Genomic DNA, 22,559 nt, shown 5'->3' on the forward strand with positions numbered 1-22,559 from the left:
ACAGGGAAAGACATTTTGCTTTTCCATTTATTATTTTTAACCTATTTACTTTTGGCTGTGCTGGGTCTTCATTGCTGCACAGGGCTTTCTCTAGTTGCAGTGAGCAGGGGCTTCTCATTGTGGTGGCTTCTCTTCTTGCAGAGCACGGCTCTAGGCATGTGGGCTTTAGTAGTTGTGGCAGGTGGATTTAGTCGACCTATGGGATGTGGAATCTTCCCAGACCAGGGATCGAACCTTTGTCCCCTGCATTAGCAGGTGGATTCCTAACCTCTGGAGACCACCATGGAAGTCCTGCTTTTTGATTTCTAATTTTTCTTCCTTAACCTCCTCTTCAGCAAGCTGTCTTTTCAACTACCATATTCATGTTTCATAGTAGTGATAAAATCTCTGAAGTGCCACAGCTTGATTCTCCTCGACGCTTCCCTGCTCTTTTGTTTGAGCAACTAAGCTGTTCATGCTCACGGAGATCCCCTTCTTTTTGTGCAGTACATTGCCTTAGATGGGGACAGTCTGACCACAGAGGACCTGGTCAGCTTGGGCAAGGGATGCTACAAAATCAAGGTATGCTGAATAGAGGGGGATGATGTCCTAACCTTTCTTGCTGCCCATGTAAGTCTTCAACATATTCAGCTCTGCCCAATGTCTTCCTAGCTTACCCCCACTGCTGAAAAGAGGGTGCAAAAATCCAGGGAAGTCATAGACAGAATCGTGGAAGAAAAAACTGGTATCTTTTTCTCTTTGTGTTACACATTTCTTTTTACAGACTTAAAAAATGCAGCCTGTGTCCAATTGTATGATGTCTGTTTTTTATTCTAGTTGTTTACGGCATTACTACGGGTTTTGGGAAATTTGCCAGAACTGTAATTCCCATCAGTAAACTCGAGTAAGTTTGATTCACTCCCCACCAAAGACACACACATTCACATGAATTCGATTCACTCCCCACCAAACACACACAAACTCTCATCTTAGAGACTCCTTTCAACAATGGAAATAATTAATACTTGCTCCAATTTACAGACAAGGAGGGTGAGGGTCAGGTTAACACACACGAGTTGATGTAGAGAATACAGACTTGCTGGTTTCTTCCATTGCTCTATCATGCCTTAATCTGTCCCTCCAAAGATTTGACTATTTTCCCTTCATTTTCCCAGCTGAGAGGGGTTTCTTCACTTTGTCTTCTAGGGAGCTCCAGTTCAACCTAGTACGTTCACATTCTTCAGGTAACTCATTCCAAATGTCCAGTGCCGCCTAGGTTTTGTTTGATTTGATGAATGAAGTGCAGTCAGCCCTCAGTATCTCTAGGTTCTTACATTCACAGGTTGAATGATTCAGCCAGTCTCAGTTGTTGGTTGAATACACAAATAAGGAATCTACAGGTGCTAAGGGCAGACTGTACTATGTTGCTTTACATAAGGGGGCAGGGGGTGGGAGGAGCTGAGGGGAGGGAAGGGGCGGGGCTGGAACCCTGCAGGGATACCTAGGGATGACCATACAGCACAGTATCAGACATCCTGTATCAGCCACCAGCAGCTAGCCCATTCCAAAGAGTAGGTGCCATTTCTGCTGCCAAGGAGGGAAGAAGAGCATCAGACATGATATCCTTTCAACTGAATCCCAGAAAAAGGAATGGGCTAGATGGAAGAATAGAATTGGGATGAGGAGCATGAATACGGTCATGCCAAAAGAGTGGTGCAGTCAGGGGACAAAATTACAGCTGGAACTCAGGGATGAGTGGATCTGGATGTGGTGAGAAGGGAAACTGTCAAGAATTGCCTCCCATCAGACTGCAGGAGACCTTGTGTGAGAAGACTAGACACCATTCCAAAGGTGTTGGGGAGGGCGCAGGCTCACTGAAGCTTCCAAGGAAGAGAACTGGGGAGGCAAAACTGGAGTCTCACATTTGTCTGGAAGATGAGACCTGAAGAAGTGGGACAATCAGAAGGGGAGGCAGGGCAACTACCTGAACCAAGACCTGGAGAGCAATTTGAGGTGGAGGTGGCTGGGAGGAGGGGGATTTTGTTTATCTTAGAGATAACATCAGTTCTGTTTTGTAGGTGTTGGAAAACCACTAAGCCCTGAGAGATGCCGGATGCTCTTGGCTTTAAGGATCAATGTCTTAGCCAAAGGATACAGTGGCATTTCCCTGGAGACTCTCAAACAAGTTATCGAAGTATTTAATGGTAATGCAATGGATCCCCAAATGACCCTCCATGCAGGCTGGGTGGGTACCACAGGCAGACTTGATTGACAGGGTGGTGAGATATTGGTGAGATAAGACATAAACTAATGATGATGAGTGGGAAGTGGGCTTGGCAAGAAGGAAGATAGCTATATGGGGGCAGAAGGTGGGGGGCGGGCAGGGGCAGAGACTCTTACTCCTGTCAACTTACATCCTTCTCTATCAGAACAAACCCCTTAAGTTCAGAGCTGGAGAGAACCCTTGATTCAGTGATGCTCGAACGCGGTTAGAGAAGTTATTCAGATCATCTGGGAAACATGATGATTCCTGGATGTCCATCCCAAAGACCAATTCAGTACTCTGGTTGGTGCCTGGGAATCTGAACTCTTCATGCTCCCCAAGTGGTGGGATTGCCAGACTTAAAAATAACTGAAATTCAGCCTCTTCCAAAGGTAGAACAGAAATATAGAGATGAAAGGCTCGTTTGTGATCACGTAGTGGTCTAGTGATAAGAGAAAAAGCAATTCGACTCTTTGGGGCTTGCTTCTTGGGAAAATTCCAGTGTGGAGACAAGATGTGACATGCTTGGGAGGCCAAGCCTGTTCCTTCCCACAGATAAGGATAAGCATTCTAGGTCAGTGGGGGCTCAGGGACCTGTAGGGTGAAGGAGTGGGCGCAGAAGCAGGGCTGGGCAGTCACATAGCACAAAGGACGTGAGAGATTTCCCATGCTGTAGGCACAAGTGACCTATGAATGCCAACCAGTGAACAGTGATTTGAATGAAAAATCTATAGCATACAAGGCTGTGCTGAAGAGACCAGCAGTGATTTCAACACCTATTTCTACTCCCGACTCTAAGCCTAAAATCCCAGATAGTCCAGCTTCAGCCGTGAATCCACCTATGCTTTATGGGTGAGCCTAAGGCACCTCTGGGTCCTAGAATTCTGAGAATTCCCCAGGGTGAACTATGGCCTGGAAGCTGACCTACGGATGGCACGGCTTCATCCCACTGACATCACTTAGCAGTTGTAAAAACCATTGCTATCAGTAGTCTGAATTTACCTTGGAAATATAGCCTTTTTGTTTGTTTGTTTTAGTAAATTAATGGGAATTTCCCTTTTAATGGAGATTCCCTCATAGCTCAGTCGGTAAAGAATCTGCCTGCAATGCAGGAGACCAGGGTTCAATTCCTGGGTCGGGAAGATCCCCTGGAGAAGGAAATGGCAATCCACTCCAATATTCTTGCCTGGAAAATCCCATGGACAGAGGAGCCTGGTGGGCTACAGTCCATGGGGTGGCAAGAGACAGACACGACTTAGCGACTAAATCACCACCAATGGGAATTTCATCTAAAACAGTACATGTGCCTTTAGAAGTGGTGGTAAGCTGGTTGACTAGGTGACCAGGAATCAGGCAGAAAAGCAGAGATTAAGTTGCCCATGACTTTACCTCCCCCAAAGAACCCCTGTTAACACCCTAGTGCACTTTATCCTTCTAGAACAATTTGTAAAACAATTTTAAAATTTTATTTATTTTTGGTGGCATTGGGTCTTTGTTGCTTTCAGTGGGCTTTTTCTAGCTGCAGGGAGTGGGGGCTACTCTCCAGTTGCAGTGCACGGGCTTCTCCCTGTTGAAGAAGTGGTGGCTTCTCTCGTTGCAGAGCACAGGCTCTAGGCACACCGGCTTCAGTAGTTGCAGCACGTGGGCTCAGTAGTTGGGGCTCATGGGCTTAATTGCTCTGTCGCATGTGGAATCTTCCTGGACCAGAGACCAATTCTATGTCCCCTGCATTGGCAGGCAAATTCTTAACCACTGGACCACCAGGGAAATTCTGTATTACTTTTTTAATGTAATAAACATTTCAGTTCAGCTCAGTTGCTCAGTCATGTCTGACTCTTTGAGACCCCATGGACTGCAGCACACCAGGCTTTCCTGTCCATCACCAACTCACAAAGCTTGCTCAAACTCATGTCCATAAACATTTACTTGATTTCAAATAGTCTCCAATAGGTTTTAATGCCTACACACACCATTTGGTTCAATGGAATTCTCTTAGCTTCCTCTATAGCACATTTTTTACTTTTTGCTCCTAGAAATAAAGTGGCAATGAACAACAGCCAGTTCCTGATCACATCTTTAAGATACATTGCTAAAAATTCCAGAAATTTCTAGGTCAGATTAAAACATGTACAGTAACAGTAAACAAAGGGGCAGAGGACCCAGGGGCAGAGAAGGAAGAACGGAAGAGATGGTCATTGTGGGATACATGTTCCAGATCACCTTTCTTCTAGGCATTCTGATTTTAATTCTTTGTGTATAGTGTTCTCCCGACCCCTTCATACAGCACATCTGAGCATGTCCTGGCCAAAGCCTGTTATCTTTCCATTGTCCTTAGAATAGAGTCTAAACTTAGAGTGGCTTATGGAGAAGGCTTTGGTACCAGGAGGGTCTGCCTTCCCATCTTCTTTCTCTCCCTCACCTCTTTCTTTCTGCAGCAGCTCAGCCAGGTCCCTTAAGCATTACCTGTCTTTCCCTGGGTGTCTATGCCATTTGTGATCCTCGATCTTTTGGGATAGGTTGGTCTCAGTGTCAAAGTGAGGCTGGCTAGAATGAAGTACTCTTGAAGTAACCAGTGTCTCCTTTCCTCCCAGCCTCCTGCCTGCCATATGTTCCAGAGAAAGGAACTGTTGGTGCCAGTGGAGACCTTGCCCCACTCTCTCATCTTGCTCTTGGGCTGATTGGTGAAGGGAAGATGTGGTCTCCAAAGAGCGGCTGGGCTGATGCTAAATACGTAAGACTAATAATAGCTTCTGTGGCAGTCATTTCCCCAGGATGGACACCAGGTAGACTTCCGTGTTTTCTAGCACTTCATCTTTTCAGCAGCCTGATGACAAAGCATTCCCACTCTATGGCTGTGATAACTGAAGCTTAGAAGTATAGACTGAGTCAGGAGCCCAGCCTTAGTGCAGTGTGTGTGTGCACGCTTAGTCACTCAGTTGTGTCTGACTCTTTGTGACTCCATGGCCTGTAACCCGCCAGGCTCCTCTGTCCATGGGCATTCTCCAGACAAGAATACTGGAGTGGGTGTCATGCCCTCCTCCAGGGGATCTTCCCAACCCAAGGACTGAACCCAGGTCTCCCGCACCGCAGGTAGATTCTCTACCACCTGAGCCACCAGGAAAGCCCCTTAGTGCACTATAGGCATCCAACTAAGCTATACTCTTAGCTTCCCTACACAACTGTCAGCCTCCTGGACTTGGTGATCACCTTGGTAAAAAGGTAAAGCTGCTAGTGTTCACTGCAGGAACTTCTTCTGCACCTCATACACTCCCAGTGCCTATCCAGGAGGTCACACATTGTTGGAGGTTTAGCTAGTTGCTGGTCTAATGTGTACAGAGCTGTGGATCATGGCCCTGATACAAGGCCCCTGGAAAGGAGACTCCATATCCCCCCACATCCAAGCTGTCATCCTGGTGGTCAGTCAGAAGGGCCTGGGTTTGACAAAGCTTTAAAGTTTCCTTTATTCATCTATACATTCATTGAGGCTTTCCTGCTGGCTCAGATGGTCAAGAATCTGCCAGCTGTGGGAGGTGTGGGTTTGGTCCCTGGGTTGTCAGAGCAGCCCAAATAACTGTTTGAAGTGTCATCTCTGACCTTTTGCTGGGAGGTCCCCTAACACTGAGTCCAGGGACAGAGGCCCAAGGAGGAAGAAGTCAAGAGAACAGGTGGTCTTTCTAAGGGTTTGAGTTCCAGATCACCTTCCTTCTTTACACACTAATCTTGATTATTTCTCTACGTCCAGCATCCCCCTCAACCGCCTTCACACAGCAATTCTGACCATGTCCTGGCCAAAACTTGTCATTTTTCTCATTGTCCTTAGGATGATGTTTAAAATGAAAGTGGCCTACAAGAGTCTTGACATATTATTGCCATATTGCCACACCCCCAGCCACCCAAATCCTTCCCCACCAACACTGCACATCACAGAAGCTAGAGGTGCCCTGCAGCTGGAGCATGCTGTGTCCGAGGTGGAGGGGCCAGTCATGTCCACCCTTCTCTTCCTGTTTCTGCTAAGCCCTCTGAGAAACTTCCTTCTCTGCTCTTCTGCTTCTTTTCCCTATACCCTACCACTGCCAAGTTCCTTTTGCCCCTCCTGTGTGCTCCCCCAGCATCTTATGTGACTATTTTCCACTGGACCTTACCCACTTCCTACCTCCTGGAGCACTTAACCTATGTGCTATGACTGTATTTGCCTAAGACTGTATTTAACCTATGACTGTATTTGCCCTTGAACTTGTCTGTCTCCATTTTTCCTACCCTCAGACCCACATCCAGGACAGAATTAGACATGCGACTGGTATTTTAATAAGCTGTGAAAATGATTGTGGTACCTCTGTCTTCCTTCTTCCCTGCTGCTCCTTCCCTAGAAGAATCTTAACCTAGTGACTGCTTTCACTTCTTTTATTTCAGAGGAAGATTATTCTGCCCATTTCCTCTGAGGATTTTGTGTCTATCTCTTAGGCCATACACTCCGCTCTTCACTGGTGGTCACACATATGCCATACAAGTGAGAAGCCCTGCTCTGATAGCGTGAGGTTCTGCTGGTGTTCAGATAAGTAGGATGAGGGTGGAGGACTTTAGGTCAAGCTCTAGAGGCCAGGGAGTGTGGGCAGAGTTAGGAACCAGCCTTGGAGCATCTGCATCTGGATGTACACATGTGCTCAGAAGCAGTAGTTAAAAAAAAAAAGTGAATCACTAAAGTGCAAACTGAATGCAAAGGGCCTAGAACCCAATATTCAGGATTGATTTTGTATACACTAGCCTCTGATAATTTTAGGTACAAAAGTTATTCAAAAGCTAAGTCTGCTTGCAGACTAAAGAACAGAACTAGAGAATAGATCAGCGAAGATGAACAGAGCAAATTTACGTAGGTCTAATCTTTTAGAAGACAGACCTTTGAGCTTACTTTTATTAGATTCTACATGAAGTTAGAAATATGCTGGTATTTCATTTGATACCCATTTTCACTGTTTAAATCATTCTACAGGTCCTCGCAGCTCATGGATTGAAGCCAATTGTTTTGAAACCAAAAGAGGTAAGAGACTCAAGGAAAAGTTGTTCCTTTTAACAAATCATTATGCGCTACTTTTAGTCTCAATATCAGCCTCACTGGTTTCTTAAACATAGCCTCCATGTTTGCTTAAGTTTGGAGAAGGCAATGGCATCCCACTCCAGTACTCTTGCCTGGAAAATCCCATGGATGGAGGAGCCTGGTAGGCTGCAGTCCACGGGGTCGCTAAGAGTCAGACATGACTGAGCAACTTCACTTTCACTTTTCACTTTCATGCATTGGAGAAGGAAATGGCAACCCACTCCAGTGTTCTTGCTTGGAAAGTCCCAGGGACGGGGGAGCCTGGTGGGCTGCCGTCTATGGGGTGGCACAGATTCGGACACGACTGAAGTGACTTAGCAGCAGCAGCAGTTGCTTAAGTTGGTCACTGAAGAAAGGGTTCTCCCTTATTTACTGAAAAGCCTCTCCAGTACAGAGATGCTCAGGGATTCTTTTACAGGAGAACTTAAACTTCTAATCAGGATCTGTAAGGATCCCTGAATGATACTGTAAACCAACATCACTTAGGATGCTCTAAGAGCCTCAGATCAGAAATTTTTCAAGGTGTCTTATCTGTAATGATGAGAACTTGAAATACAGCATAATGAAGAGCTAAAGGTTTTATATGCTGTCTACATTGGAACTCCACTGCTGCTTCATGACAGGGAAACTATTCACAGCTATTCCATTTGCCAAATTTTATATGATGACACTCATCCTTGAGTAGTTCAACAAGCATGACCGCCCTGCACTTTAGAAACCATGAATCAACATCATTCAGCTGAAGGCAAATTTTCATCATAGGAAAGCGAAAGCAGTGCTTGTTACAACAAAAAGCATTAGGAAATGTCTCTTGCATCACCCGAAGGGTCTGGCGCTCATCAATGGGACGCAGATGATCACCTCGCTCGGCTGTGAGGCTGTGGAGAGAGCCGGTGCCATCGCTCGGCAAGCTGACATAGTGGCAGCCTTGACCCTCGAGGTTCTCAAGGGCACCACCAAAGCCTTCGATACTGGTCAGCATGGTTCTACTGTTTGTTTGCTATTCATTCAGCCAGAGCTGGGTGGGGGTGGGATGGGATGGTCAAGGTCTTTGGACATGGGGGTGGCGGGGGTAGATGGTGGGGAAGAAGAAAATCCAAGTGCCTGTGGATTCGCAGGACTGCTGCAGTTTCATCTCAGTTATGCCACACTTGATCCTTGAAACAACCACGTTTCACAGACAAATGTTGACCCAGAGAGTTACGTGACCTGCCCCAGACCACCAGCTCTGATTCCCATCAAACTACTTGTTGTCTTAAGGATCTGTTGGCAGGATTTGAGAATTGGCGTGGAATTACAGCTAGTGCCCATTAGAAAATCGGGAGAGAAAAATTGTACAAGTGATAGCTTTTCTAGACTTTGAAGGACTCTCCACTCTTATATGTAGAAGGACCAAAAAAAAAAAAAAAACCTGTCTAAAAATGACTTAATTAAACTAGGCCACTGAGCTCCCTTCTGTTATGAGCCTAAATCTTTTCAGGGTAGGCCCAGTGTCTTGAGTTGAGTTCCCTGGGGGCTCAACTCATAGTTTGCATTCAGATTTTTAAAGTAGAAAGAATAAAGTCAATACAGAAAATCTTGCTTTTGGAGTTAAGTTTCTAATTCTGAGCAATAGTTAAGGAGCCCTGGGGCTTTTCAGGACCAGGTCAGCACAGTGGACGGTCCTGTGCCAGTGATGGTAGTTCACTCAATATAAGAACTGCTCAGACTTTTCCTCCTTCATCAATTCTAGACATTCATGCTGTTCGCCCTCATCGTGGGCAAGTTGAAGTTGCTTTTCGGTTTCGGTCCCTCTTGGACTCGGATCACCACCCATCTGAAATAGCAGGTCTGGAAATGCCTACTTGAACTTATTTGCTTTTGAAAATAATTGCAAAGAATTGCTAACATGCCCCTTGCCATCCCCTCTACCTTTTCCGTAGAAAGTCACAGGTTCTGCGATCGTGTTCAAGATGCATACACCTTGCGCTGCTGTCCACAGGTAGACAAAAAACCTGACAAGTTTCTATTCTTTCTCCCAATTTGAGATAGCGATAGAAAGAGAGGAAGGTGTCAGGAAGTTGTGTAATGTTAATGGTAATCCAGATTTCTTTACGGCCTCTATTAAAAATGATGTATATCATATATACCCCCATTTGTCCAATTATTATGAAGTCTCTCTTCTCTATGGTAAGTTGCTTGTTTCCCTTTGAATTGCTTTGCTCAACCACCCTGTAGAGAAGTTCAACAGACAGCTTGTTGTTTAGGTTTAGTGCCCTAAGTTTAAAAAATTCTAAAAAATTCTTATTAATAATATCATCCTAACCAGTCAATGGAGTTTTACTGGTTCTCCCTATTAGAACTTCCAGGGATATATCGGAAAATCCAACCACAATTCGAGGGCATATCCATGATTAGATCTATCTGCACTTAACAGGCAGACATAAACCATTGTAAATGAATCTGTGAGTCTTAACTTTAACTTTAAACTGTAGTGAGGCAACGTGTATTGCAGATGTTATAACTCATTTGCAAATAGAAATTAGTAGGATAAGGAGCTAACCTCATCTCAAGACTGAGACAGTATTTCAGGCTGTACCAAGTTCCAAGCCATAGTGTACTGAAGAATTCTCCATAGAATAAATTAAATGAACATGATTTAATGAAACTTAATTTTTTATTTTCATTTCATTTTATGCTCTTTTCCTTCTTCTCAACAAGTTCGGTTCTAGCTCAGCTAGACTGAAAAATGTCTGTGGGGAATGATTGACATATGAGCTCTACAGTAAGAATAAATTCCAGTTTAAACGTTCTTACTGTTCTAATAAGAATATCAGACTATGTGACAGGCACCAGACTCAGTGTCTTCCATGAATTAACTCATTTGATATTGTCTTTTAGGTCCATGGTGTGGTGAATGACACAATAGCATTTGTGAAGAACATCATAACCACGGAAATTAACAGTGCAACAGATAACCCTGTATCTTTTAACTGCTTACTAAGCTGTAATTACAGAATTTCAGCTGGTAATTTTAAGATCTGATGAAGATCTTAAAATTGTATAACCTCTCTGGTTCTCCATTTCATAGACTAAATGCCTGGGCTCTGAGGTTAAATGCCTCTATCAGCTGTAGATCTGAGCTGATAAGTGGCAGAAACAGGTCTGTGAACCTTGCCTCAGGTTTGGAGTCTAACAGGCTGTGCTTCCAAAACTGATGGATGAAAGATTAAAGGGGATATTTCCAGCATCAGCTGAAGGGTTTCACGAAGGCATTTGCCCTAAAACCCATTGCTGAGGTTGTTGGTAGAAGGATGAAGACCTACATCACAAGTGTGATTGTGGAGACCCTGAGTACCATGGCATTTATAGAAGCCTTTCTGGGGTTCAGTGATACTTTGGTGTACTACACAGAAGCCTTTTAACATTTACCTAAGTATTGATCAGAGTTATGACTTTCCCCATCCTGAGTTTATTTCTGATGTGGTGAGTGAGTGCTAAGTCACTTCAGTTGTGTCCGACTCTTTGCGACCCAATGGATTATAGCCCACGAGGCTGTCCATGGGATTCTCCATGGCAAGAATATTGGAGAGGGTTGCCATGCCCTCCTCCAGGGGATCTTCCTGACCCACGAAGAAGCCACATCTCTTATGTCTCCTGCATCGGAAGGCCGGTTCTTTACCACTAGTGCCACTTTACTCAAATCAGTGTTCCCATGTTTGTACAGAGAAGTGTAAGAATGCCTCCATGTCTTAAGGATGGAGCGCTCCTTTCCTTCACAGTATGGGTTTCTCAGCGCCACCTTGTTTTTGCTACAAAATGTTCTGTGTTGACTTAGTTCCTTATAATTTGATGTGATCAGTCAGGAGTCATACTGGCAAAGTCATCACAGAGACAGCACTGCCTTTAAAGACCATCCAACCCCTTAGGAATCTATTTCTTCTCCCTCACGTCTGCCTCAGTTCTTAACATTGGAGAAAGTACTGATGAGCAGCCCTGAGAGCCGTGCACAGCCCGGGCTAGCAGACAGCAGTTGTGTGAGGCTTCTCACTAGACCTGTTCAGTGTGGCTTCTCCGACATGCTTACTTCAGGCTGGGTTCTGTTTTGTTTCGTGTACCTTTATATCCCTGTATGTCAACACCTACTTGTGCAAAGACTCTCCTTATCTCCACCCTGGCTTTTTACAAGGGCTGCCACCTCAATGTTAAAAATGAGCGATTAGGGAGAGACTTATGCTCCAAGTTTTCAGCAAGTGTTATGCAGAAGCCTTAACCGATTTTGAAAGATGGTCTTTGCCAGCAGGGGAGAGACTATTTCTGGAGGAAACTTCCATGGTGAATATGCAGCCAAAGTAAGCTTTTCAGAATTGCTCCTAACCTGACCCTGAAAGCATATCCCAACATGCGTGAAAGCATTAGTCACTCCCTCAGTCATGTCCAACTCTTTGCGACCCCATGGACTGTACCCTGCCAGGCTCCTCTGTCCATGCAATTCTCCAGCCAAGAATACTGTGGTGGGTTGCCATTTCCTTCATCTGGGGATCTTCCCGACCAGGAATCAAACCTGCATCTCTTATGTCTCCTGCATTGGTAGCAGCTTCTTTACCACTAGCGCCACCTGGGAAGCCCATATTCCAGTATAGGCCAACCTAATTGAGACACTCTTTCAGGCCCTGGACTATTTGGCCATTGGTGTCCATGAACTTGCCGCAATTAGTGAAAGAAGAATTGAAAGGCTCTGCAACCCCTCCCTTAGCGAGCTGCCTGCCTTCCTGGTGGCTGAAGGTGGTCTGAATTCTGGATTCATGATAGCCCACTGCACCTCTGCAGCCCTGGGTAAGGACCCTGCCTTTTGACCAGAATTCAAGTCCATCCATTTATGGGTCTTTCCATTTTACCTGAAAGTTTCACATTCTGTCTTTGAATGAGATCTAACTTTTCCACCACCTCTATGTGCATCCTACCTCTCTCAATACAAAAGCATGTTTCGAGAAAAAATATAAAATAAAACCTAAGCAACATTATACTGAAATGTAATAATACACTAATGAGGTTGTAAATAGGGAGGTTTTCATGATTTCTCTGTAGGAAGCAATGTGATACCACATGTGAACTTCCTTTTTGTGGCTTTTCCCCTAATCTCAATTTGAAGAATATCAGAAGGAAAAAGACAAAGATGTTTATAGCTACTGGTGAAACTTTTACTAAAAACATAAGGATGTGATTAAACACACAAAAATGCTTATAAGAAGCAAGATGCCCTCTATGAAAACTGAGCTGGAAAATAGCAGACTTCTGATTCAAGACTGTAAGGTACAGAAAAATAACATCAGAACAGGACCTGGCACAAAGGGCTTTACTTATATTTACTCCCTTAATTGTCAAACAATACCAAGAGGCAGGTACTATTATTTCCTCTTTCACAGATGGATATTTGAAGATCCAAGAAGGTAAAGAACGTACCCAATATTGCACAGCTACTAAGAAATAAGGCAGAGTTCAAACCCACTAATTTTGGCTCCCAAATCTATGCTCAGACTTCAATTAATGAAGATTTCATTTTGATCAATACTTAATCCTATAATATCATTGCCAAATTTAACAAACAGAAATGCAGGATGCACTTAATATAAATTTATTGAAGTTAAATTTGAATTATTCAGCACATTATTTGTTACTAAAAATTATTTTTTTGTCTGAAATTCAAATTTAACTAAGCATCTGCAATTTTTTTGGCAAGCCTACCCAACAGGCAGGATAGCATGGCAGTTCAGTAAGAGCATAGCCTCGGGGTCTGAATCCTGTCTCCACCCATTTATCAGCAATTTGATGTGGAGCAAGTCTCTTAATCCTGTTGACCCTTAGTTTACTCCTGTGTAAAATGGGGGTGAAAAACCTACCTAATAGGGCTGTTCTGAGGAGTAAATGAATTAATGCATGGAAAGCCTTGGAACTATGTCTGGCATACCGTAAGCACTAAATATTAGTTGTTACTATTATTCCTCACCACTTTTTCAGCTAAGTCTCACACTTAGACTCAACACAGCTAACAAAGAGCCACTGAATTCATCTTCTGTCCAGTATCTTCTATCTGCTCACTTACTTCCTTACTAAAAAAATCCCTTTAAAAGGCAGTGACCTTTCATATTAACACGCATGCATGCTAAGTCGCTTCGGCCATGGCCAACTCTTTGAAACCCTATGAACTGCAGCCTGCCAGGCTTTTCTGTCCATGGGATTCTCCAGGCAAGTACACTGGGGTGGGTTGCTATGCCATCCTCTAGGGAATCTTCCTGATCTGGGGATTGAACCTTCATCTCTTATGTACCCTGCATTGGCAGGCAGGTTCTTTACCACTAGCACCACCTGGGAAGCCCCCACATTAACATGGTGGGGTGGTCATTGATTTTTAGAGAATGTTGTGAAGTTGGGGCGTCTCCTTTGAATGTGTTTCGCTGTCCTAGCTGTTTGAAGTTGCTTGGCTTGCTCTCATTATAATTAAACTAGTGGTTTTCTTTTTTTTTTTTTCTGGACACTTGTAAGTTACCTTTCTAAACAAGCTCCACCAAACCAGGTGATTCATATTGCAGTGCTGAAACCTGAACGTTCTGGGCAAAATAGGATGAGTGAATCACTATAGTTTGTACTGGATTATCCCTGGATACCCTATAGCATAGAAAAGAACTCAAAGCTGCTCTCATAGGTCATAAAGAAAAGTGGGGGAAAAACTCTTGACTTGGACATTTACTGGCTTCTGAAGCTGGGAAGAAGGAACTCTGTATTCTAGGTCCTTGGTGCTTAAGTTATAGTCCCCGGCCAAAAATACAGCCATCACCTGGGAATTTGTTAGAACAGCAGATTCAGGCCCCACCTGAAATGCAACATTCGCACTTAAACAAGGCCGAGCGACTCACACGCAATCAAGTTTGAAAGACAGAAACCTAGGCCCAACTCTAGACTCCCCCCCACATCTCCAAGACATCCCCAGCTGTCATCGAGCCCTTGCTTAAACTGAGTACATCCACTTATGTCATCATTGGACAGTTTCAATTTTAAATCTTCTTGCTCAAGGTCTGTGGGTCCAGCCTCAACCTACAAATGCCATCCCACCTCGTCTGCTGACATAACCAGATTCTCCTCCAAGTCCTGGAAATGACCATCACTTCTTTTTTCGCTTAGTCTCCCTGGCATGCCAAATGCTTGCAGTATTTTCAGCTTTGCTTTGTAATATGAGGGTTCCCTTCCCAGTCCCATCTCAGAACTCCCTACAATTTTAAGAGTCCCTCTTACTTTGAGGGGGAAAAAAAAACCCACATGACTTCCTTTTCCCAAAGTAACTTTGGAACATCTAGTTCTTTGATAATGACCATGAACTCCTGGAGAGGGTATCCAGCACTGAGGAGCACTTTGGGGAGCCATGTGTCATTGGCACATTTTTCTATTAGGAACAAAAATATGTTCCTAACTTAGTTTCTGGCCTCTTGCAGTTTCTGAGAACAAGGCTCTGTGCCACCCCTCGTCCGTGGATTCTCTCTCCACCAGCGCTGCCACGGAGGATCACGTTTCCATGGGAGGATGGGCAGCAAGGAAGGCCCTCAGGGTCATTGAGCATGTGGAGCAAGGTAACCCCAGCCAGCTGGAATGCAGGCCTCACTGATGACCTAGAGCTCCTAGGTGCCAATGGTCCTCAGAATGGAATCCCCATCAGAACATCAGTATCACCTGGGAACACAGGGCCTGCCCCAGACTTGCTGACTCAGAAACTCTGAGACCAAAACAATCTGCACTTAACAAGCCCTATAGGTGATTTTGATGCTGGCTGAAGATTAAGAATCCATATTTTCTGGCTAAGCCAGTTCATCAGTTGGCTTTTTAAAAAAAAATGAAATAATTTTAAAACATTCAGAAGTGGAGAGATTAGTACCATAAACCTTCATATACACCTCACTCTAATTCAACAGTTAATACATTATACTTCATTTCTTAAAAAAATTTCTCAATCATTTTCAAGCTGATCCCTGTCATCGTGTTTTCTTCCTGCACACTCTCTCTCTCAAATACAAACGTTTGCTTTCTTACCCACTGCCATTATCACATCCAACAAAAATCAACAATAAGTCTTGGTATCATCGAGTACATATTCAAATTTGCCCAATTATTTCAGTGTCTTTCCAGTGTTTGTTCAAACCAAAATTCGAGACCCACTCTTTAAATTTAGTGGTCAAGGTTTTAAGCTTCTTTTCATTTACTCCCCCTTTTTTTTAAAAAAATTCATGTCATTGACTAGTTTGAAAACCAGCTTAGTTTTCTGAGAGACTGACATTCTTGATTTACCTGTGAGCGTGCTTGTGGTGGTACGTTTGTTCTGTCCCGTTTCTTGTGGGTTGCAGTTGGTCCTAAAGACTTGACAAGATTTAGCTCCAGCAGTTTTTGGCAAAGATAGTTCACAGGTGGGGCAATGTTGGGTCAAAGTATTCCAGCCTTCTTAATCACTGCTTGTTTGTTTCTTAAAGAGAAACTGCCTTCCTTTAGGCATTGTTCTCTAAATTCCTCAATCTTTGCAACTGTATTGGAAGCAATTGGCTGACAAAATAGCATTATTTTAAGATAAATGTAAGAGAGTTGAGTATCCTTTTTTGGGGGGCGGGCAACAGTTCTATTGAGGTATAATTCATATACTATACAATTCACCCATCTAACTTGTACAGTTCAGTGGGTTTTAGTAGAGCTGTGAATATACTCAGAGTTGTGAGTCGACACCACAGTCAACGTTATAACATTTTCATCATTCCAGAAAGAAACCTTGCACCCTTTATCCATCACTCTCTCATCCTCCCTATGTGGTCTTGTTGGGAGCCTTTGAAATTGAAGGTTTAAAATAGACATTAGAGAAACAGTTCCGTGGCAACCAAAGATTTATCTGCTCATTCACTGACTCCTTCAGTCTTCTGATGAAGGGGTATGTGCCAGGTATTTCAGGCCATAGGGAACAGCAAGACTGAAGACAAATGGAAATTTACACAAGGGTGGAAATAGGAAACAGAGGTTATCCATCTTGATCAGCTTAAGGGAGAAGGAGAAAGCTGATTTACCTGGGTAGTCCTCCCCTTCTCAGCATTAAAGATGCAGCCGAGGGGTTAGAAAAGTAGATTTAAAATGGTATACAAATACCAAGGCAGCTTCATTCTGCCGATAGACTGAAAACCAACTATCCGTTAGTTGGCTGGCAGCTTGCGTGGGGTTTATACCCCTCAAGCTTGGAGTCACAGTCTAACCAGCCATCCCCTGTCCTTCCTTGTTTCAGTGTTGGCCATCGAGCTTCTTGCAGCCTGCCAGGGCATAGAGTTCCTCCGCCCCTTGAAAACCACCACTCCACTGGAGAAGGTCTATGACCTGGTGCGCTCTGTTGTGAGGTAAAACCAAACAGATCCCTGGAAAGTGACACCATTTCAGAACTGTGGACCCTGGCAGCGGTTAACGTTGGCTGATGGTGTGACGTGCTTTCTCTGCAGGCCCTGGATAAAAGATCGCTTCATGGCCCCAGACATCGAGGCAGCGCACAGGCTGCTCGTAGAGCAGAAGGTAAGCGGGCTGCCTGCCTTGTTTTTTAGTTTGGGGTCTTTAAGAGGGAGCAGGGTTTCCCTGGTGGCTCAGTTGGTAAAGAATCCACCTGCAATACAGGAGACCCATGTTCAATCCCTGGGTTGGGAAGATTCTCCTGGAGAAGGAAATGGCAACACATTCCAGTATTCTTGCCTGGAAATCCCGTGGACAGAGGAGCCTGGTGGGCTACAGTCCATGGGGTTACAAGAGTCAGAGATGACTTTGTGACTAAATCACCCCACCACAAGGGGAAGCAGGGTGGGGGTGGGGAGTAGAGAAACATTCTCTTATTCTTCTGTTTCCTGGCTATTTCTTGGAAGTGAACCAAAAGGTACTCATGCAACTTTTAAGGCCACTAAGAAGCTATTTGACAAGCTCACAAATGCCCCATGTTGCATCCAAACATTGACTGTCTAAGAATTAGGAGCTGAAATGAATTTTAAATAGAATTTTGGGACAAGTATTCATGGGGAGAAAATAAGATGAAAGTTCATAGATTCCTCCTCACCAAGAAGGTTCTCTTTTATTCAAAAGTACACTCTTTTTCTGTAATGCTGCCCCCACCTGGTCCAGCAACTGCACAGACCTGAAGGGAAAACAAACTTCCCGAGTTTTTATTCAAAGGGCTCTGGGTCTACCTCCTGCACTGGTGTGTCCTCCTCATCAGGCTGGGTGAGATACGGGTTCTCTTTACTGCTTCTTCCCTCTGGTTCCATTGACTACAGACTTGTTTAATTGGGACAGATGCCTAGAATGCAGACTCATTTTTAAAATATATTTTTAAAAGTTCTTTAAACCTTCTGCAGTAATTTGTAGCTATCATGTCCCTTAGAGTTGCTTGACTTCCTTTGGAACTATTGCTCTGCTCTTGAGAACAGTTTTTTCCTTTGACCTTCACTCCTGTCATTTGTAAGTGGTCCCCATACCCTTTGAGGGGGAATTTCCTCGCTTGCTGCCAGCTTTGGTGCTAGAAGAGAGCTCAGCCTTTTTTCAATTGAAATATGCTTGACATACATCATTATATTAGTGTACAACATGTTTTGATCTCTATATATATTGCAAAATGGTTATTACAGTTAGTTAACCTCCATTCAGTTCAGTTCAGTCCCTCAGTCATGTCTGACTCTTTGCGGCCCCATGAATTGCAGCATGCCAGGCCTCCCTGTCTCGGAGAGGGCGATGGCACCCCACTCCAGTACTCTTGCCTGGAAAATCCCATGGACGGAGGAGCCAGGTGGGCTGCAGTTCATGGGGTCGCTAAGAGTCGGACACGACTGAGCGACTTCACTTTCACTTTTCACTTTCATGCATTGGAGAAGGAACTGGCAACCCACTCCAGTGTTCTTGCCTGGAGAATCCCAGGGATGGGGGAGCCTGATGGGCTGCCGTCTATGGGGTCGCACAGGGTCGGACACGACTGAAGTGACTTAGCGGCAGCAGCAGGCCTCCCTGTCTATCACCAACTCCCAGAGTTCACTCAGACTCACGTCCATCGAGTCGGTGATGCCATCCAGCCATCTCATCCTCTGTCGTCCCCTTCTCCTCCTGCCCCCAATCCCTCCCAGCATCAGAGTCTTTTCCAATGAGTCAACTCTTCGCATGAAGTGGCCAAAGTACTGGAATTTCAGCTTTAGCATCATTCCTTCCAAAGAAATCCCAGGACTGATCTCCTTTAGGATGGACTGGTTGGATCTCCTTGCAGTCCAAGGGACTCTCAAGAGTCTTCTCCAACACCACAGTTCAAAAGCATCAATTCTTCTGCACTCAGCTTTCTTCACAGTCCAACTTTCACATCCATACATGACCACTGGAAAAACCATAGCCTTGACTAGATGGATCTTTGTTGGTAAAGTAATGTCTCTGCTTTTCAATATGCTATCTAGGTTGGTCATAACTTTTCTTCCAAGTAGTAAGCGTCTTTTAATATTACCACACAGTTATTTTTTTTCTTGTGATAGGAACTTTTTAAGATCTGTTCTTTTAGCAAATTTCAAATATACAATACAGTATTATTAACTATAGTCACCAAGCTGTACATTGCATCTCCAGGATTTATTGATTTTATAAGCAGAAGTTTGTACCTTCTGACTACTGTCAAATCATTTCTTACCCACTCCTCCACCCTCTGCTTCTGGTAATCACCAACCTCTTCTCTGTATCTATGAGCTATTTTATTTTATTTTTTTAGATTCCACATACAAGTGAGATCATATGATATTTGTCTGACATTTCACTTATGATGACCTCAAGGTCCATCTGTGTTGTTGCAAATGGCAACAGCTCCTTATTTCTTATGGCTGAATAGTATTCCACTCTGTGTGTGTGTGTATCACAGTTTTTTTATCCATTCATTTGATGGTGAACACTTAGGTTGCTTCCTTGCCTTGGCTATTGTAAATAACACTGGAGTGAACATGGAAGTGCAGATATCTTTTCAAAGAGGTTAGCTTTTGAAACTGGAGAAGGAAATGGCATCTGACTCCAGTATTCTTGCCTGGAAAATTCCATGGACAGAGGAGCCTGGCGGGCTACAGTCCCTGGGGTCGCTTTCGAAAGAATACATTTTCTAAGGTAATACAAACAAATAGGAAATGCTCCTTTCCTATCAGGGGCAACCGAATAAAAAGCAGCTATCAGATCAGATCAGATCAGTCGCTCAGTCGTGTCTGATTCTTTGCGACCCCATGAATCGCATCTATAATATAAACTAAAAACTGGATCTTCATTTGAGAAGGTGTTATGCTTGAAAGGGAATAGTTGGCCGGTGGAGGTAAACCCTGAACAAGGCTATGAAGCTGTGCTTCTTGAACTGTAAAGAGCACGTGGCTTTCCCAGGGATCTTGTTAAGATGCAGAATCAGATTCAGCAGGTCTGCAGTAGGGCTGACATTCTGACTCGTCCCAGGTGATGCTGCTGGTGCAGGGGCCATGCTCTGAGGAACAAGGGTCCAAAGAACAGAGTGCATTGGTGCGGAAGTGGGGCAAAGAGGAGATCCACTGCCTCTTATCATTAAAGGCTTGCCTCAGAAAACACACAGTTCCACCCTTGGGTAACTTTCCTTAATTCCACCCATACTGAATCCTCTAGGTTTTGTTTGTTCACTGGCTTGTTTTGCTTTAGAAGAGCAAACAGCTGAAAACCTTAATGTCACTTTAGAAACATTTTGAACTTTGTATTTTAAAAGCTGTTAAAGCAACCAAAAACGAATTGACAGGTCAAGTGTCAAATGGCTTATGATAAAAGCAAGCAAACAGTTGCTGTGTATCTAGTCAGGTAGAGATAATGCTTTGACTTCAGATGAAGTTGTTTATGCATGTGAAAACAATGTTGTCAATACTTTGCTCTGTCCTTGTGTCTCAGGTCTGGGAAGTAGCTGCACCATACATTGAAAAATACAGAATGGAGCATATTCCAGAATCAAGACCTGTTTCTCCAACAGCATTTTCACTGGAATTTCTGCACAAGAAATCTACCAAGATCCCAGAGTCTGAGGATCTTTAATGCTTTTTGTCATAAGTTAGCAGATTAGACAGCACTTAATTTTACAGTAAATAGTACTATGCTGAAGGAGAGACCTGAGAACTTTCTCAGGCGTATCAATCTGTTATATAGTTTGGGTCTTATAATACCTGCTCTGGTTAGGCTGGTGATAATATTACATTTACTAAATCTAGTACTGTGTTCTTGTTGACCTGAGTTAGAGATGTAAACAATGTTTCCAGGTTATAGCACTTTAATTATTTCTAAACGATATCTACAGGTCACTCATTCCTAAGGGTGAGAAGAGTAACCACAATTGTGTGGATGTTTGACTCTTGACATTAGATGAACTCAAATCTTGAAACAGATTGATGGCATTCTTTTCCAAAAACATTAGACTTCTGTGAATCTTTCTTTTGTTTTGGTTTTTGGTTGTTCTTTTTGTTTTTGCTTTGACAAGTTCTAGTTAACTTTGGTGGATTATACTAAGCCATGATATGATGAATGTTCCTTAATATGTCTTTGTAAACAACACTTTTTAAGTCATAATTTGTTCTCAAGCTGCTTTTTGTTTTATTATTTGAATTGTAGTAAAGAATAGTCAATTGGTCAACAAGAGATTCTGCGTCAAGGAGTTAAGGAATGAATAGAAAGATTGCTATTAGAGGGGTTCTCAATGAACTGTTTCATATTTATCAGATGTCACTATGCATATCAAAGAAAGGATTCAGATGCTTAAACTGTAGTAGGAGGTTAGTGTTATTGCTGCCTTATTACGTGTTAGTACTTTGTTCATGTTCTTGTAATAACCTAGTATAAGAAGCCTCCTCATTTCACAGGTAAGGAATCTGATGTTTAGAAGTTAATCAACCCCCTCTCTGTGATGGTAATCATTAAAACAAGGCCCTGGTGAGAGAGATCAGATGGGCCTCAGAATGTTACTCAGTCTGTTCCCTCCCCACTGAAGAAGATAAAGGACCTCTTGGGAAGGCTTAAGTGTAATTGTCCAAATGAAGGATGAATCTAATGACTTCTTGACTCCCTGAGGCTATGACTCTGCACCCTTCTGTGCAAACAGGAGCAAAGCACTTTCCAAGTGCAGTGAAACCATGGCTGTAACGACTGCAGTTGGTCAAGGAAAGGGCAGACATGCTTGCCCGCTTTCCTACCTGATGACAGCCTAAAATGCGTCCAACATGGATTTCACAGCAGTTTTTCCTAATTGCAACCTGTCTACAGGAAAGGTGGAGAGAGAGGTACAAACCAAAATATGCTGAGGAACCTGTAGACCTGTAGAAAGGTGGTTCTTGATGCTGTTCTTTGCTGAAATGTGGACACAGGAATGCAGTTTATTCATTCTTATCCACAAGTTGCAGTGGAGCAAGTGAACCCAGTGGTTTGATGGCTGTTTGTCACTTTGCTGTGGGGTGTGCTGGTTGCCAGGGATGGTCCTCTGGGGCCCTTCGTTATTGAGTTTTCTATACAGATCTGTAACTGTGCCCTCAAGGGAATTTCAAGGTAAATGTGGAATAAACTAAGTCTTACTGTCTTATGTCATTGCTGTATTCTTAGATTTTTATAACAATGTATTTCACTTTCATGCATTGGAGAAGGAAACGGCAACCCACTCCAGTGTTCTTGCCTGGAGAATCCCAGGGATGGGGGAGCCCGGTGGGAGGCCGTCTATGGGGTCACACAGAGTCGGACACGACTGAAGCGACTTAGCAGCAGTAGCAGCATATTACCTCATCAGGGAAAGGTTATTCTAATTGCAGTTAATTACATTTGTGTAAGATTTTTGTCACTGAATGTTCACATGGTACAAAGTGTCTTTAGACAATGTGATTGATTTGGTAGACATTCTTTCTCTCTCTTTCCCACTGAGGAGCCCAGAAGAGCTGGAGGCATCGTGAATTTTCATGCAGGTGAGCTCACCTGGGCTTCTTTACCTGCTCTCTTAGGGCAGCCAGAGAAAAAAACCGAAAGCACAAGGGCTTTTCAAGCTCCTTTTGTGCCACATTTGCTAATGTCCAGTTGGCCAAAGCAAGTCACGTGTCAAGCCCACATCAGTTTGGGAGAGTAACACATGAGGGCATGTGGTTTGGGGCTGTTGCTATAACAACCTACCACATACATGAAACTCCACACATAACCTGAAAAATT

General features: G+C 43.7%; 1 protein-coding gene across 4 annotated transcripts in view; it reads left to right on the plus strand.

The window, feature by feature from the left end:
- HAL (histidine ammonia-lyase) overlaps nt 1-22,559 on the plus strand; it is a 34,119-nt gene that overhangs the window by 1,814 nt on the left and 9,746 nt on the right. Inside the window, exons 4-21 of one of the 4 annotated variants that reach the window (XM_044941476.2) lie at nt 487-561; nt 652-724; nt 817-883; nt 1,186-1,223; nt 2,058-2,183; nt 4,834-4,973; nt 7,230-7,277; nt 8,161-8,308; nt 9,067-9,162; nt 9,257-9,315; nt 10,215-10,295; nt 11,600-11,665; nt 11,984-12,149; nt 14,801-14,935; nt 16,618-16,726; nt 16,826-16,895; nt 19,821-19,965; nt 20,277-21,948. In XM_044941476.2, coding sequence (XP_044797411.1) covers nt 487-561; nt 652-724; nt 817-883; nt 1,186-1,223; nt 2,058-2,183; nt 4,834-4,973; nt 7,230-7,277; nt 8,161-8,308; nt 9,067-9,162; nt 9,257-9,315; nt 10,215-10,295; nt 11,600-11,665; nt 11,984-12,149; nt 14,801-14,935; nt 16,618-16,726; nt 16,826-16,895; nt 19,821-19,965; nt 20,277-20,305 — 1,671 coding nt within the window. In that variant the 3' untranslated portion in view covers nt 20,306-21,948. Of the gene's footprint in view, nt 1-486; nt 562-651; nt 725-816; nt 884-1,185; nt 1,224-2,057; nt 2,184-4,833; nt 4,974-7,229; nt 7,278-8,160; nt 8,309-9,066; nt 9,163-9,256; nt 9,316-10,214; nt 10,296-11,599; nt 11,666-11,983; nt 12,150-14,800; nt 14,936-16,617; nt 16,727-16,825; nt 16,896-19,820; nt 19,966-20,276; nt 21,949-22,559 lie in introns of those variants that run through there. The other 3 variants (XM_044941478.2, XM_044941477.2, XM_044941479.1) reach the window with 3 other exon arrangements.

This window comes from Bubalus bubalis, chromosome 4, assembly GCF_019923935.1.
Source record: "Bubalus bubalis isolate 160015118507 breed Murrah chromosome 4, NDDB_SH_1, whole genome shotgun sequence".
Lineage (NCBI taxonomy): Eukaryota > Metazoa > Chordata > Mammalia > Artiodactyla > Bovidae > Bubalus > Bubalus bubalis.